Here is a 15,753-nt window from a genome sequence, read left to right as displayed (position 1 = left end):
ATTTCTGATTTTGTACCTAGTGGAGATTTATCTGCACGCTTTCAGAAGCTAGATACATATTTTAGTCCCAGTTCCAAAATAGTTATTTTTTCTAAGTATGAGCTACAGTTTGCCCCTGAAAGACAGTAACATAACCACACACTTCTTACTTTTTCCTGATACCCAACTAGATCCATTTCAAGTTATATAATGAATAACAGTAATTACCATCAGAGGACCTTACAAACCTTGCTTGCTCTCAAGATTTCAACCAGCATATCATAGACAGTGTCTCTGTTCTTCTCAAGGAAACCTTCACATTTATATTCTACCTGTAAAGAGAAAGGGTTTAATTATTGCCAAAGAAGCAAAAGCAGACAGCGTCTAAGGCCATGGAGTTTTTCTCCTTTTCTTTTTTAAGAATGAATAATGAAGGCACTAAAAAATCAATCTTCTAGAAGAGATTCTGTTTCTGTTTATCCATTATGTAAAACTTCAGATGCTGGGGATGTCATCTGTTGGAAAGAGCCAGGCTCTCCCACTGCCTTGGTTTCTAACTCATCACCGATCACTCTATATTCACCTGTCGGTCCTCTCTAACCACCAGTGACCAGTCATTCCTTGCAATGTGTGCAGTTGATACACACAGAGGTCTATGAAGACCTGGCTTAGGGTTCACTCTGCCTTTGAAGCCATCAGGAGGAGAAAAAAAGCTCAGTGTTGTCCTTTGGGTTCAAACAGAAATATTTTCCTAATGCAGCATTAGTATGGTAGAAAAGAAAGGAAAACTGACTGACCACAAAATGTTAAAAGGCCACCAAAGCCCTTGAGGTCAGGTTAGAGTGGGTAAATTCTAAGCCTGAATTTGGCTTAGAAAACTCTCCACATGGCCCTTCCTGATTCACAGGGCTTTTCGAATCCCTCAAAAAATAACATATCCAGGGTGGTTGCTTAAACATTCAAACTCCAGTAGTTTTCGCCTTTAGTTTACATAGTTTATTACGTAATATCTATGTGTCATAAATTCTCATAAACTACAAAATATGTTTAAAAATCAACATATAGAAATCTGTGGGATTTCTATACACCAATAATGAAGCAGCAGAAAGAGAAATCAAGGAATCAATCCCATTTACAAATGCACCAAAACCCATAAAATACCTAAGAATAAACCTACCCAAAGAGGTAAAAGATATACATGCTGAAATAAGCTGAAGAAGACACCAAAAAAAAAAAAAAGGAAAAACTTTCCTTGCTCATGGATTGGAAGAACAAATATCATTAAAATGTCGATATTATCCAAAGCAATCTACACATTCAATGTAATCCCTTTCAAAATAACACCAGCATTCTTCACAGAGCTAGGACAAACAATCCTAAAATTTATATGGAACCAGTAAAGACTCAGAATAGCCAAAGCAATCCCGAAAAAGAAAACCAAAGCTGGAGGCGTCACAATTCTGGACTTCAAGTTGTATTACAAAGCTATAATCATCAAGATGGTATGGTACTGGCACAAAAGCAGGCACATAGATTAGTGGAACCAGAAAAGAGAACCCAGAAATGGACCCACAACTTTATGGCCAACTAATCTTTGACAAAGCAGGAAAGAATATCCAATGGAAAAAAGACAGTCTCTTTAGCAAATGATGTTGGGAAAACTGGACAGCAACATATGATGAATGAACCTGGACCCTTTTTTATACCAACACACACACACACACACACACACACACACCCCAAAATGGATGGAAGACCTAAATGTAAGACAGGAAGCCATCAACATCTTAGAGGAGAAAAGCAGGCAACAACCTGTTTGACCCTGGCCACAACAACTTCTTACTAGACATGTCTCCTAAGCCAAGGGAAACAAAAGCAAAAATGAACTACTGGGACCTCATCAGATGAAAAGCTTCTGCCCAGTGAAGGAAATAATCAACAAAACTAAAAGACAACTGACGAAATGGGAGAAGACATTTGCAAATGACATATCAGATAAAGGGTTAGTATCCAAAATCTATAGAGAACTCATCAAACTCAACACCCAAAGAACAAATAATCCAGTGAAGAAATGAGCAAAAGACATGAATAGACACTGCTCCAAAGACACCCAGATGGCTAACAGACACATGAAAAGATGCTCAACATCACTCATCATCAGGGAAATACAAATCAAAACCACAATGAGATACCACCTCACACTTGTCAGAATGGCTGAGATTAACAACTCAGGAAACAATGGATGTGGATAAAGGGGAACACTTTTGCACTGCTGGTGGGAATGCAAACTGGTGCAGCCACTTTTGAAAACAGTATGGAGTTTCCTCAAAAAATTAAAAATAGAACTACTCTACAACCCAGCAATTGCACTACTAGGTATATATCCAAAGGATATAAAAATGCTGTTTCAAAGGTGCACATGTACCCCAAGGTTTATAGCAGCACTATCAACGATAGCAAAAGTAGAGAAAGAGCCCAAATGTCCATCAATAGATGAATGGATAAAGCAGATGTGGTGTATATATACATATACACAATGGAGTATTATTCGGCAATCAAAAAGAATGAAATCTTGCCGTTTGCGACAACATGGATGGAACTAGAGTGTATTATGAGAAGAAAAATTAGTTAGAGAAAGACAAATATCATATGACTTCACTCATATGTGGAATTTAAGATACAAAGCAGATGAACATAAGGAAAGGTAAGCCAAAATAATATAAGACAGGGAGGGGGACAAAACATAAGAGACCCTTAAATACAGAGAACAAACTGAGGGTTCCTGGAGGGGAGGATTCCTGGAGGGGTTGTGGGTGGGGAATGGGCTAAATGGGTAAGGAGGGCACTTGTTGGGATGAGCACTGGGTGTTATATGTAGGGAATGAATCACTGTATTCTACTCCTGAAAATCATTATTGCACTATATGCTAACTAACTCAGATGTAAATATAAATAAGCAGTCAATATTATTTTTTAAAATGTTTTATTTATTTCTGAGAGAGACAGAGAGACAGTGTGAGCAGGGGAGGGTCAGAGAGAGAGGGAGTCACAGACTGAAACAGGCTCCAGGCTCTGAGCTGGCAGTCAGCACAGAGCCTGACGCAGGGCTCGAACTCACGAACCGCGAGATCATGACCCAAGCGAAAGTCGGACGCTTAACCGACTAAGCCACCCAGGCGCCCCTGATATGCCTTGTTGATGGTTGGTTTTTGTTGAATCTAGTGGGAGTTCTCTGTGCTTTTTGGATTTTGATGTCTGTGTCTTTCCTCAGGTTGGAAAGTTTTCTGCTATGATTTGCTCACAAAACCCTTCTACCCTTTTTTCCGCTCTCTCTTCATCTTCTGGTATTCCTATGATTCAGATGGTTTTCCTTTCTGATAAGTTACTGAGTTCTCTAATTCTTTTTTAAATTTTTAAAATATTTTTATTTATTTTTACAAGTAAGAGAGACTGAGTGTGAGCTGGGGAGAAGCAGAGCAAGAGGGAGACACAGAATCTGAAGGAGGCTCCAGGCTCTGAGAGTTGAACTTGTGAACCACAAGATCATGACCTGAGCTGAAGTCAGACACTTAACTGACTGAGCCACTCAGGCACTCTCCTGGCTGTCATTTCTTCCTGTTCTTTCTTTTGGGGTGAATTCCTTCATTTTGTCACTTTGGAAGATGAAAAAGAATTAATAAAATTAAAACTTAAAATTAAAAAAAATTAAAAACAACACAAAAAATCAAATAAAGGAAGTTAGATCCTCGGTGTATTTGGGTCTGGTTATTGAAAGAAGCTTGACAGAATGAGCGAAAAGGGAAAGAAAAAGAAAAGAAAAAAGGAAGAAAGGAAACATTTAAATTTTTTAAGGCCCAATAAATAGAATAAAATGAAATGAAGGAAGTAAAACAGAATTTAAAAACTTAGAAAAATTACAGTAAAAAATTTAAATGTTTTAAAAAAATTTTTTAATATTTATTTTTGAGAGACAGAGACAGAACATGAGTGAGGGAAGAACAGAGAGTGATGGAGACATAGAATCCAAAGCAGGCTCCAGGCTCTGAGCTGTCAGCACAGAGCCCAACACAGTGCTTGAACTCAGAACAGTGAGATCATGACCTGAGCCAAAGTTGGATGCTTAGCTGAGTGAGCCCCAGGTGCCTCTAAATATTTTTTTGAAGCAGAAAATAAAAATAATTTTTTTCTCTTTCTGTATCCAAGAATAAGAAAAGACACAAAAGAAAAAACTCCAAACAGATGGACCAGTGAACAGAACGAAATTGGAATGAAATTACATTCAGTTTCTCCTAAGAGGCAAACTATGAAGAACTTTATAGTTCACACACTAACCAGGTGGAGAGACTTGTGGTCATCCTCTAGGGCTTGGTTGGTGCAGTTGGGAGGGGCTTGGTGTAACGGCTCTGTTTTCCACTAGGTGGAGCTGTTTAGTTTATTGGGGTGGATCGGTGTGGCACACCAGCGCGTGTATGGACATGCACAGGAAAGGTGAAAATGGCATCACCCAGCTTCCCAGTCTCTGGCACTGGAACTCTGAACTTTCAATGACCAGCAATCGAAGCATGCCTTCTTTGTCTCTGGCTTCTGTCCACTCCCTGCTTCTCCACTGTCCGCATGCAAGTCATCAGGCTGCCCAATGGCATTTCCCTCCTGAATGATCTCACTGGGACTGTGTTACCAAACCCCTCATTTCTGAGAGTCCTGAGGCTTCGACCCGCTCCGATCCTTTGGGGGAGGGTCTCCCCAGGCAATGGCTGGGTGCTGGCTTACCCCTGGGAATATTCATGCAGTAGCATGGTCGCAGAGGTTCAGAGATTGTGGCCAGGTGCCTGCTTGCCATAGAAAATTTCATGGGATTGTGCAGCAGCAGAGGTTCAGAGATTAGGGCAAAACACAACACATAGCTGGTGCCAGCTTTCACCTTACCCTGGCGTCTTTGTCCCAATACTAGCAAATGTGGCTACTCTTTGGGGTCTGCTGGGATCTTTGCCTGTGGGGAGGCTGTACAGCCTCTACCAAATGTCCTCCCAGCAGGAGAAGAGCTTCTCCCCATGTGGTCCATGGAGCCCTAGAACCTCACTGCCTGTTCCTGGGGATTTGCCCTTCCCAGCAGAGCACCACCAGGTATTGACTTTGCTTTACCCTGTTTCCAGAGTCCTAATGGTATTGAAATCCTCTCCTTTTTCCTTTCTCCCTTTCTTGTTCAGTTACTTGTGGGCGTTTTCACTCTTTCTCTTTCTCTCCAGCTACTTCCGGGAGAGTGCTTTTCCTGGACTCTCCTCTCTTTTCTCTGTCCTCTCTGCAAAAACAGCTCCCTACCCTCCGCAGCTTCTCTCTCCCCCAGTTGACCTCTGTGAGCTGCATACCTGCCAATTTCTGTGGCTCACGTCATACAGATTGTTATGTTAATCCTCATGTCAATTCTCGAGGTGTACAGAATGGTTTGGTGGTGATCTAGCTGCCTTTCAGGGGTGAGGGAAGCTGAGAACTTCCATCCTGCTCTGCCATCTTGGCCCCTCCCCCACTATATCAATTTTGTCTTTTTATTAAAGTAACATTTGCTTCATAAAAACTAGATTTATAAAGAAGAAAATAAAGACCACCTAGAAAACACATCTTCAGCCAACCTATATTACCACTGTAATAAATACATTATAACTTAATAACAAAGGAAAACGTCACAAAAAGATATAGCTTTCATTACAGAAAACAATTACGCTGTCTTGATTTTAACAACGTTATAGAGGAGATAAACTGATAAGAGACTAATGAATTCACAACAAATCCAAAATCAGAAATGAGGTCCGCTAGCACCACATTTATGTTTAAGGCAGTACCGCTGAAACTCGTATCTTGCGATAAAAACAAATTAAAGATCGTTAAACACACATGCACATATCCTTCATCACAGCTACATGCACGTGACTTGAAACCGATCAGAAAAGTTCCTGGCCTGCCCGCTGCCACCAGGGAACAGCGCCTGCACAGACAGCGTTGCTCCAGACTTTCACGGTACCTTATCAGCAAAGTGCTGGATGGTAAAGGATGTATTTGACATTCTGGGTTTTTCAAACAAAGAGTTCTTGTTGACAAAATTATTATATAGCTTCTGAAGCCAATTTTCATCAGTTCCATGTGGTAACTGCAAGACAAAAAGCAAAGCAAATAGTAGGTAAGATGACTAGAGACAAAAGGTTAATAGAGGCACAGAAAAGCGCTGATTCTGACAAACCAAGGTGAGTTGCAACCTCAGAGCACGCTGCTTAGATCTGCGGCTGCTTTTTGCTATTTTTATTTTTTTTAATGTTTACTTATTTATTTTGGAGAGAGAGAGAGTGTGTGTGTAGGGGAGGGGCAGAGAGAGAGACACACATAGAATCTGAAGCAGGCTCCAGGCTCTGAGCTGTTAGCACAGATCCCTACAAGGGGCTCAAACTGATGAACTGTGAGACCATGACCTGAGCCAAAGTCAGGCACTTAACCAACTGAGCCACCCAGGTGCCCCTCCTTTTAATTTTTTAATTATTTAATTTTATTCATTTATTTTTTAAATTTTTATTTATTTACTTTGAGTGAGAGAGAGGAAAGGAAAAGGAACATGAGTAGGGGAGGGGCAGAGAGAGAATCCCAAGCAGACCCCACACTATCAGTGTGGAGCCAAATGTGGGGCTCAATGTCATGAACCATAAGATGAACCTGAGATGAAATCAAGAGTCAGACGCTTAACTGACTGAGCCACCCAGGTGCGCCTGTGGTTCCTTTTTATAAAGCAACTCTAGGCATACATCTGTTCTTGATCTTAACAATCTTTAGGATGCCATTTAAACAGACATATCCATGCCCCTGTAGACAAACAAAATGTAATAAACTTGAAGGAAATGGACATATAATGACTCAAGAATGAAGAAATTTATTTTTGCTAATTTAGCAGTATTCCTCTTAATCTCCTCCAGGAGAAGTCTAAAGGTCCAGGGGACAAATAGCATGGATTCCATTACATAAGCATGACTTTTATTGTCTGTTGAATGGGGAAAGACTGGCACCTAAATATAGTCCTCCCCACCTTGCCCAATTTCAGAAAAATAGCTTTTCTTTTGTTTTACTGCCTAACTAATAACTACCTCCTCAAACAGAGCTAGTTGCAAAACTTGTTCTTGACACTGATGATTTGCAAGTGATCAATTATATTCGGTCCAAACGCAGTGAAGTTAATACCCCATTGTGCCCAAATGACTTCTGCATGCTTCTTCGTGACTCTGGTCACTTAGGGGACCTCTGTGCAGAGTAGGTACAAATATTTCCTGGAGGCTACCTTGGTCTATGCACCCTGGCCTCATTAGATCATTCTGGAATGTTTTGCCCTGATGCCATCCCTTTAATCTTATGTCACAGTGGTGCCAGAAAGGATAATCCATGAGTAAAATCATGAAACTGACAATTCTGGGGAGAAAACGCAGGTAAGTTTTCAACATTATGATTTTTTTTTTTGAGAAATAAATCTCTGGAAAGGAAACCAAATCTATGTTTAAGCATCATAATACAATTTTTAAACCAAAGAACAAACACTGCCCTGGGGATTGTTTGTCCCTATGGTCCCATGAGGAACACTGCTAGGCTGCCCCACTGTTAAGTTGCTCCTCCCAGAGGGAAATAACAAAGAGTAGAACGCTTCTTTCAAATGGTATGATGTTGATTTTTTTCAGCTACAACTCCAAATGGGTGACTCACAAGAATGAGGAAATAAAAGAAAATTCAATTCTTGTTAGTCATTAATGAGCAGCATGAGGTCACTTGCCACTTTCCTGTCCATTCTACATACCCCTTGGAGCTCAAAGGACTCCTCCTTGCTGGACATGGCCTGAGAGGCTGTGTGTGTTACCCAATGGTGGGCTACACATGCTGAGGGTGAGGCTTGCCCCCTCCAGGGTCCTGCTATGGACTGCTGTCCCAGCATTCATACCCCACCAAATGGGTAACACATCAGGATTTACATGTACACCATAAAATTCCATTTTGTAATATTCTCCTCTATTACTACTCAGAAATTGAAAAAATTTTTTAAGTTACCAAGCATTCTTCATCCAGTAGTTCCAAAATACCCATTTTTGCTTCAATCAAGTCAATAACTGGTTGGTTGTCATAAAAATCTATCAGAGTCCAAGGGATATCTTCCTTCATATATTCTTCTTGTTCAAGTTTAAAGACATGCTGGAAATCCAGAAGTTAGTAGAGAAAATAAAACAGAACATTAAAGTGTGCTTCCAAAGTCCAGGACATAAGCCTCTGGAAAATACAGATACCTGACTGGTTTGCAGTATTTATGGAAGACCTCAAGGGGCAGGCAGCCCTCCCTACCCATGATCAATGCTGTTGAGTTCCTAATGTGAGTCTAGCCATCATCCTCCCACCTGGTCTGAGTTGAACCCCAAATGCTGTGGACCCAACACTGAGCATACTCAGGGTGGTCCTGCAACCCCTCCCTGTTCACAGCACTGCTGGTATCCAAGACAGAGCCAGCCTGCTCGAGATTGCTGGCTGTGGGGCCAGTGTGGGAAGCCGTCAACGAGGAGAGCTTTGTTCACTCCTTGTTCGGGACATCAGGGTATCAGGGAGGCTTCCCGGAGGACTGGCTCAGCTCATCCTGGCTGCAGGTGGGGCGAGGGGAGGCTCAGCGAGAGGTCCAACAGGAGGCTGAGAAATAAATGACTCATTCATACAGGCCAGAGAGAGCACAGTAGCGAGGGGACTAAGGGGAATGCAAAGAATGGTGGGGTGACTTCTGGTGGGCTATGCAGCACATCTACCTGGAATAAACCTTACTTGTAGTTACTAAATGCTAAACTTCCAGGGAATCCTTGTGAAGGCTAACAAAATACAAATTTGCAAGGGGATGAAATTCAACGGTATACATGGATTAAATCCAAAGTGAAGAAAAGGAAAGAAGAGAAACATTTCATGAGTTTGAGTCAGTGTTAGGTCTTCTTACAATATTAGGCAGGCAAAGACTATGGACCCAGTTTTAAAAAAGAGGAAACTGAGGCTCTGAGTCGAAGGTCCCAGAGGAAGAAGGTGAGAGAGGTGAGATTCAAGCCCACTTCACTTTGAGCAAAAGTCCATGCTGGCCATGATGTCCTACTACTTTTTTCCTTCAGGAGTTGTTTGGGAGAAGCTGAATTTTAAAAGACAAGCAAGAATTTGCCAGGTAAAGAAGACAGGAAGGGCAAAGGACAGGAGCAGGTGGGTTACAGCACCGAGAGGGGCAGGTACAAGGATACAGAGTCTTGCAAGGCGGTGGAAACTAACCAAAGTATCCAGTCTAGCGGCACAGAGGGTCTGTGAGCAAGCGCGGCAGAGCTAAGCGGCTGGCCAGGGGCCTAGGAAAACAGGAAAAAGGGTAGGAAAGTGTGACTTAAAGATATGGCCACAAGGTGGCGCAGTGACCCAGCGTGCGGCTCCTTCACGGGTCTGGAGATGTGAGGAGAGAGGCCCTTCGGCTCAAATGCAGGGCTGAGAACTAGGCAGAAAAGTCACCTACCAGGTTAAACTGCTGCTGCAGCTTCTCATTAGCGTAATTGATGCAAAACTGTTCAAAGCTGTTCACATCAAAGGTTTCAAAACTGAAATATGGTTTAAACAAGTTAAAACATTCTTGAAGGGCACACAGATTTGTTTATAGCTTATTTTTTTGACGAACTTCACAGTTAATAGTTTGCAATGTTTTCTGCAAATTTTATTTTTTTTGTTTTTGTTTTTTTAAATAGTTTATTGTCAAGTTGGTTTCCATATAACACCCAGTGCTCTGCAAGTTTTAAATATGCCTCAAAGCTTCTGGTTTTAATATCCTGTCAGGTTATAAATCACCTTTTTCCAACTGCCTCCGAAAGGAATCTGATGTGTACAAGGCACCAACCCTAAGACAGGCCTTCCAGCAGGCCAGTCACAATAGGCTGTATCATTTGATTCACACAACAGCACTGACACTCAATTATCCTCTCTTTGTCAATGAGAAAATAGGAGTCTGGGAGGTTAAGAAAGGTCCCTGAGGTCACACAGCAACTTTGAGCCTGCCTGACTACAAGGTTCATGCTTTCAGGCAATGCTGTTCCCTGTTCGCCCACTCTTTGTTGCACAGCTGCCTCCCCAAGGCCTGGTGTCACAGTTCTTGGAGGACAAGGGCAAGGTCATTCGATAGCCCACAGACCAGCAGAACCCATTAGGTCTATTTTTAGACCTTGAATGCTTGTCTCTGGAGTTGCAAGCTCAGGACTGTAGAGGAGGCAGGTGGTGACAGAAACAGGGAGTGGGCTGTGACAGCACTCCAGTGAGCTGTGCAGCAGGCCACAACAAGCAGTCTGTCCTGCGGGGGCAGCTGGGGACTCCGTTCCAACATCTGTGACCATGATCCACACGGGTCTGAATGCCAGATGGCTCGACTCACAAGAGAAGCTGGAAATCTGGACTCACGTATGAATTCTCTCGCCTTGTAAGACATGGTGTGGGCTGGACAAAACACAGCACTGGCTTTTGCCTCCCAGCCAGTTGAGTGCTCCTACCGGGAAGAAGCTGAGCACTGCAGGTGTTAGGGTCACTGCCCATGACCTCAACCTCAACACCAAGACCCACCTATGTGCAAGACCAGCGAGACCCGCCATTACATCTGAGGGCCAGAGGCCAAAGCAACAAGTGGTGCCGGACACACAATTTGACCCCAGCTCTTAGTGCCTCTAAAGCGTTGGTTCTTAATCGCTCTAATTCTGACTGGTTCCCGCCAACTCCAACCACAGGTTCTCGGTTTGGCTCAGGTTAGAATTCCTGGGCAGGTTTAGGGCCTGGAATGTACTCTGGTCAGCTCTAAGGTTACCAGAGCACGAGCAGAACCCCTACAGCTCTTGATGATCCCATTCCACATGCACCCTCGGTGGTCCAGAGGCCTGGGGCTGGTCTGGACACATCAGACAGTCCAGCGCTAGGCCGGGGGTAAGTCCAAAGGGCTTCATTATGCTCCTCAGCCCACAGCCAGGGCCAAAAGCAAGGCTTTCTAGAGCAGGGGTGGAATATCACATATCAATGATTAAAACTATTAACTACTCCCTCTTCCAAAAATGGGACCTCAAATCTAAAGCTCAAAAGCCATGGAAAGACCTAAATCTATGCCTGAAAATGCTAGAAGCACATCAGCTATGACAACAGTTCATATTTGAATGATGCTTATGGTTCCTAAAGTGCCTTCACAATTTCTTCCATTTGATCTTCATAGTAACCCTGCGAGAGAGGCCCCATCTTACAGATGTAGAAACTGAAGCTTGGAGAAGTCCTGTGCCTTTCTTGGGGTCACACAACTGGTACGCTGCAGTGATCACTCCCAGGGTTCTGCCTTCCGGCCCCACACAGACACCCAACTGGGTGGCGAACCACAAGTCTTCATGTTGTTCTGAGCAGATATACCTCACGGCTCATGGCTTTTCAGTGCTGCTAATTTTTCCTTTGGGGCTGCTGTATTTCCAGGTGGAACTGAGCCCCATTCTCTCAAAGGCTGCATGGCACGTGTGAGCAAGGGCTGATCCACACGAGCTTACCGGATGGCAAAAGGCATGAAAGCATCCATCCCAGGCAGCAGCACTGTTATTTAGAGAAGAGCTTATTCTTTTTTTTTTTTAGAAGGTATTGTTAATTCATGGATGGCAGCAAATATGCTACTTTTAGAATTTCTGGTGAGGAATTTAAATTTTAATTTAAAGTATACTCTAACAAGTTATTATAAATTTACAGTTATTCCTGTTTCCGGTTTGCTCACCGAACCAAAACCTCAAATTCCTTATTACCCCTATTCCATTCACCAATCACACCCATTGCATGCCTGGCACTTAAATATGTGCTGAATAAATGGAATAATATATCCTAAAAGGACTATTTTTAACACATTAAAAAACACAGAAAAGGAGAGAGAACAGCAAGATGGTGGAGAAGCAGGGAGCCCCGTGCATTTCACTTGCACCTGTCTCTCAGAGAAGGCCTGAAGCCATAGGACACTGAGCCACAGGAGTCTGGGTATAGAAAGAGACAGAATACACTGGGAAGGAAACCTCATAAGTGCGTGAGTGTGAACTGGGGAAGATAAAAGCAGGACAGGAGCCAGAGATACGGAAGGAGGGGAGGGAACCCGGCTTGCGTGCAGCTGCAGTGAGTGATAAACCGGCAAGTGGTGGTGAGCTGCCTCGAGTCCAGAAAAGGAAAGAGAAGCTGAGATTGCTCATAGAACTGTCTCTGAAGAAGAGAAAAACCTTGGCTTGGAAAGAGAGTGTTTTTAGTTCTGGCTGGGGTGCTGACTTTGAACTAGGTGTCCTTGGTCCCAGAAGGCGCCAGAAAAAACTGCACTGCAGCGCTCCTGGCACCATCCCTGGCAGCGGTGACCCGGTGGTGCTGCGGGGGCACAGACGGCACGTGGCAGCAGCGTGGACTCTGCGGACCTGAAATTGCTACGTTCCCCACACTCACTTGGGTTGTATTGCTGCTTGACCCCAGCGGATCTGAGGCTACAACACTTCTCCTACCCCCAACTCAACTCCCAGCAGCAGGGAAGCAGCAACCTGCGGGACTGTTTCAGGCAGTATAAACAAAGCTCTTGGACTGGGACCTGGAAAGGAGGCGGGACATGGGGCATAGAACTAAGCCCACCTTGGCTACTTCCTCAGCACAGGGAGATAAGACCCAAAGGAGTGATTTGCAACGCTTGGTTGAGAAGGGACAGGGGCGACGCCATTCTTCTCCCCATAACCACCAAGGTGGGACCTCAGGGAGCAGCCTGCTGACAAAGTGGAGGCGAGACCTGCCTACACCAAACCACGCCCATCCCTGCCAGAGAGCTGTTGTTTTTGTTTTTACCTGAGCCTGGGTTTGCGTGGTTATTGGTTTTGTTTGTGTACCTTTGTTCCCTCTGTGGTTGTCTGTTTTCTTTTTTCAGGGCTGCCTCAAGAAACAAGCCAAGCTACACATGGTGGAGAGTCCCAAATACCATTACAAGTAGGGAAACAACCAAATGCTCAACAAGAGAAACCAAGAGATATCATTCAAGAACACTTTCTGAACAGACAGGCCCTGAACAGTCAAAGAGCCCTCTCTAATACAGCAAAAATCACAGGGGCAGAGTGTACAACAAACTTTTAAAATTAACAAGAGATAGAAAGCTAACCAAAATGACTAAACAGAAGAACTCTCCTCCAAAGAAATTCCAGGAAGAAATGACAGCTAAAGAACTTCTCAAAACAGGTATAAGCAACATAACTGAACAAGAATTTAGAACAATAATCATAAAATTAATCGCTGGGCTTGAAAAAAGCGTGGAGGACATCAGAGAAACTATGGCTACAAACACTATGGAGCTTAAAAATAGTTATGATGAATTAAAAAATGCGATAAATGAGATACATAATAAACTGGAGGCATCCAATGCACGGATTGAAGAAGCAGAAAGGAAAATAAGTGATTTAGAAGACACAGTTATAGAAAAAGAAGAAACTGAGGAAGAGAGAGATAAATTGATTCAGGAACATGAAAGAAGAGTTCGAGAACTCAGCGATACAATCAAATGGAACAATATCCGTAAGATGGGATTTCCAAAGGAGGAAGAGAAAGGGAAAGGTGCCTAAGGAGTCCTGGAACAAATTATAGCAGAGAACTTCCCAAACCTGGGGAGGGAAGTAGATGCTGAAATTCAAGAAGCACAGAGAACTCCCCTCAGATGTAACTTGAATCGATCTTCTACATGACAAACCATAGTGAAATGTGCAAAATATAAGGACAAAGAGAGAATTCTGAAAGCTGCTAGGGAGAAAAGGGCCCTAACATACAAAGGGAAACCTATCAGAGTGGTTACAGACCTATCTATTGAAACTTGGCAGGCCAAAAAGGAATGGCAGGAGATCTTCAATGTGATGAACAGAAAAGATATGCAGCCAAGAATCCTCTGTCCAGCAAGCCTGTCATTCGGAAGAGGAGGAGACATAAAAGTCTTTCCAAATTAAAAAAAAAAAAAAATNNCTGGAAAACCTCCAAAAACATGGAGGTTAAAGAACACCCTACTAAAGAACGAATAGGCCAATCAGGCAATTAGAGAAGAACTTAAAAAATATATGGCAACAAATGAAAATGAAAATACTATAATCCAAATTCTATGGGATGTGGCATAGGCAGTCCTAAGAGGAAGGTACATTGCACTCCAGGCCNAAAAATACTGGGGGAGAGGGAGGGAGGCAAACCATGAGAGACTCTTGAATGCCGAGAACAAACTGAGGGCAGATGGGGTGGGGGGGAGGGGAAGGGGGGTGATGGGCATGGAGGAGGGCACTTGTGGGGATGAGCACTGGGTGTTATATGGAAACCAACTTGACAATAAACTATTAAAAAAAATAAAACACAGAAAATAGACTACTGTAACAATCATCTATTTACACAATGAAAGAGACCTTTGTTAAATAGGAATATTTCTTTATAAAGTCTACTTAGGTTGAGGCACCTGGATGGCTTAGTCAGTTAAGCGTCTAACTCTTGATTTTGCCTCAGGTCATCATCTTACTCTTTATGATACTGAGCGCAGAGTCTGGGATTCTTTCTCTCCCCCCTCTGTCCCTCCTCTCCCCCTCTCTCTATCTCAAATAAAAAAGGTTTAAAACAATCTTTATTTTTATTTTATTTTATTTTTGAGAGAAAGAGTGAGAGAGAGAGCGACTGTGAGTGGGGAAAGGGCAGAAAGAGAGGGAGACACAGAATCTGAAGCAGGCTCCAGGCTCTGAGCTCTCAGCCCAGAGCCTGATGCGGGGCTCACACTCACAGACTGTGAGGTCATGACCTGAGCTGAAGTCGGACACTTAACCGACTGAGCCACCCAGGCGCCCCTAAAACAATCTTTAAAAGTCTACATAGATTTGGGGCGCCCGGGTGGCTTAGTCGGTTGAGCGTCCGACTTTCGCTTGGGTCATGATCTCGCGGTTCGTGGGTTCGGGCCCCGCATCGGGCTCTGTGCTGACTGCCAGCTCAGAGCCTGGAGCCTATTTCGGAGTCTGTGTCTCCCTCTCTCTCTGACCCTCCCCTGCTCACACTGTCTCTCTCTCTCTCCTAGAAATAAATAAAAATATTAAAAAAAAAAAAGTCTACATAGATTTTTACCAGCTGCTCAAATCCTCTTTTCAGAACAAGACAAGGTAAATCATTTACTAGACTATCCCAATAATATATCAGTATTTTAGACCTATTGACATACACTATTAATTGAGAGTCACATGCATTAACTCAGAAATAAATTAAACAAAGTAACTCCCTTGAGGCATTGTCTCACATTAAACAACTATGGGAAAGCTGATTCTCTGTCCCAGGGTAAAAGTTCAACAGCATAATCTTGTCCCATCTGCCTCCTCCCTCCTCTAGGGGCGCCCCAAGCCGGGCTCTCCTCTGTATGGTGAAGAGAGGTTGGGCTGCTTCTCACAGGATGTGGGGGGACACTCCCCAAGCCAGGTGGGACACTCTATGATGCCTCATATGGAATAATCTGCCCCTTCCCCCACAGAGAAACCAGGATTGGTTCTGGGGGAGGTGCGAGGCACTGGGCGTTTGAGGCCAGTTGTTGACACACAGAAGCCTGAGTTCCAACAACCCTCAGAGCCTGCCCCCTCGCTGGCCTGTCCTCACTCACTCACACTCTGGGGATTCTGTAAGCACCTTCGGTGGGGGGAGGGGGGGAGCTTGGTCCCCAACAGTATTAGAACAGCTGGAGGATGGCGG

At 43.5% G+C, this 15,753-nt stretch overlaps 1 protein-coding gene across 1 annotated transcript in view; it reads right to left on the bottom strand.

Annotated features, from left to right (window-relative positions):
• The window catches only part of MYO5C (myosin VC), a 104,610-nt gene that overhangs the window by 54,883 nt on the left and 33,974 nt on the right, over positions 1-15,753 (bottom strand). Inside the window, exons 11-14 of the mRNA XM_077764387.1 lie at positions 9,515-9,596; positions 8,047-8,187; positions 5,996-6,121; positions 228-311 (exon numbers count right to left, since the gene is read on the bottom strand). Coding sequence (XP_077620513.1) covers positions 228-311; positions 5,996-6,121; positions 8,047-8,187; positions 9,515-9,596 — 433 coding nt within the window. The remainder of the gene's footprint in view (positions 1-227; positions 312-5,995; positions 6,122-8,046; positions 8,188-9,514; positions 9,597-15,753) is intronic.

This window comes from Crocuta crocuta, unplaced genomic scaffold (assembly GCF_008692635.1).
Source record: "Crocuta crocuta isolate KB4526 unplaced genomic scaffold, BGI_CrCroc_1.0 scaffold102, whole genome shotgun sequence".
NCBI lineage: Eukaryota > Metazoa > Chordata > Mammalia > Carnivora > Hyaenidae > Crocuta > Crocuta crocuta.
This window is presented reverse-complemented; position numbering and strand designations above follow the sequence as displayed.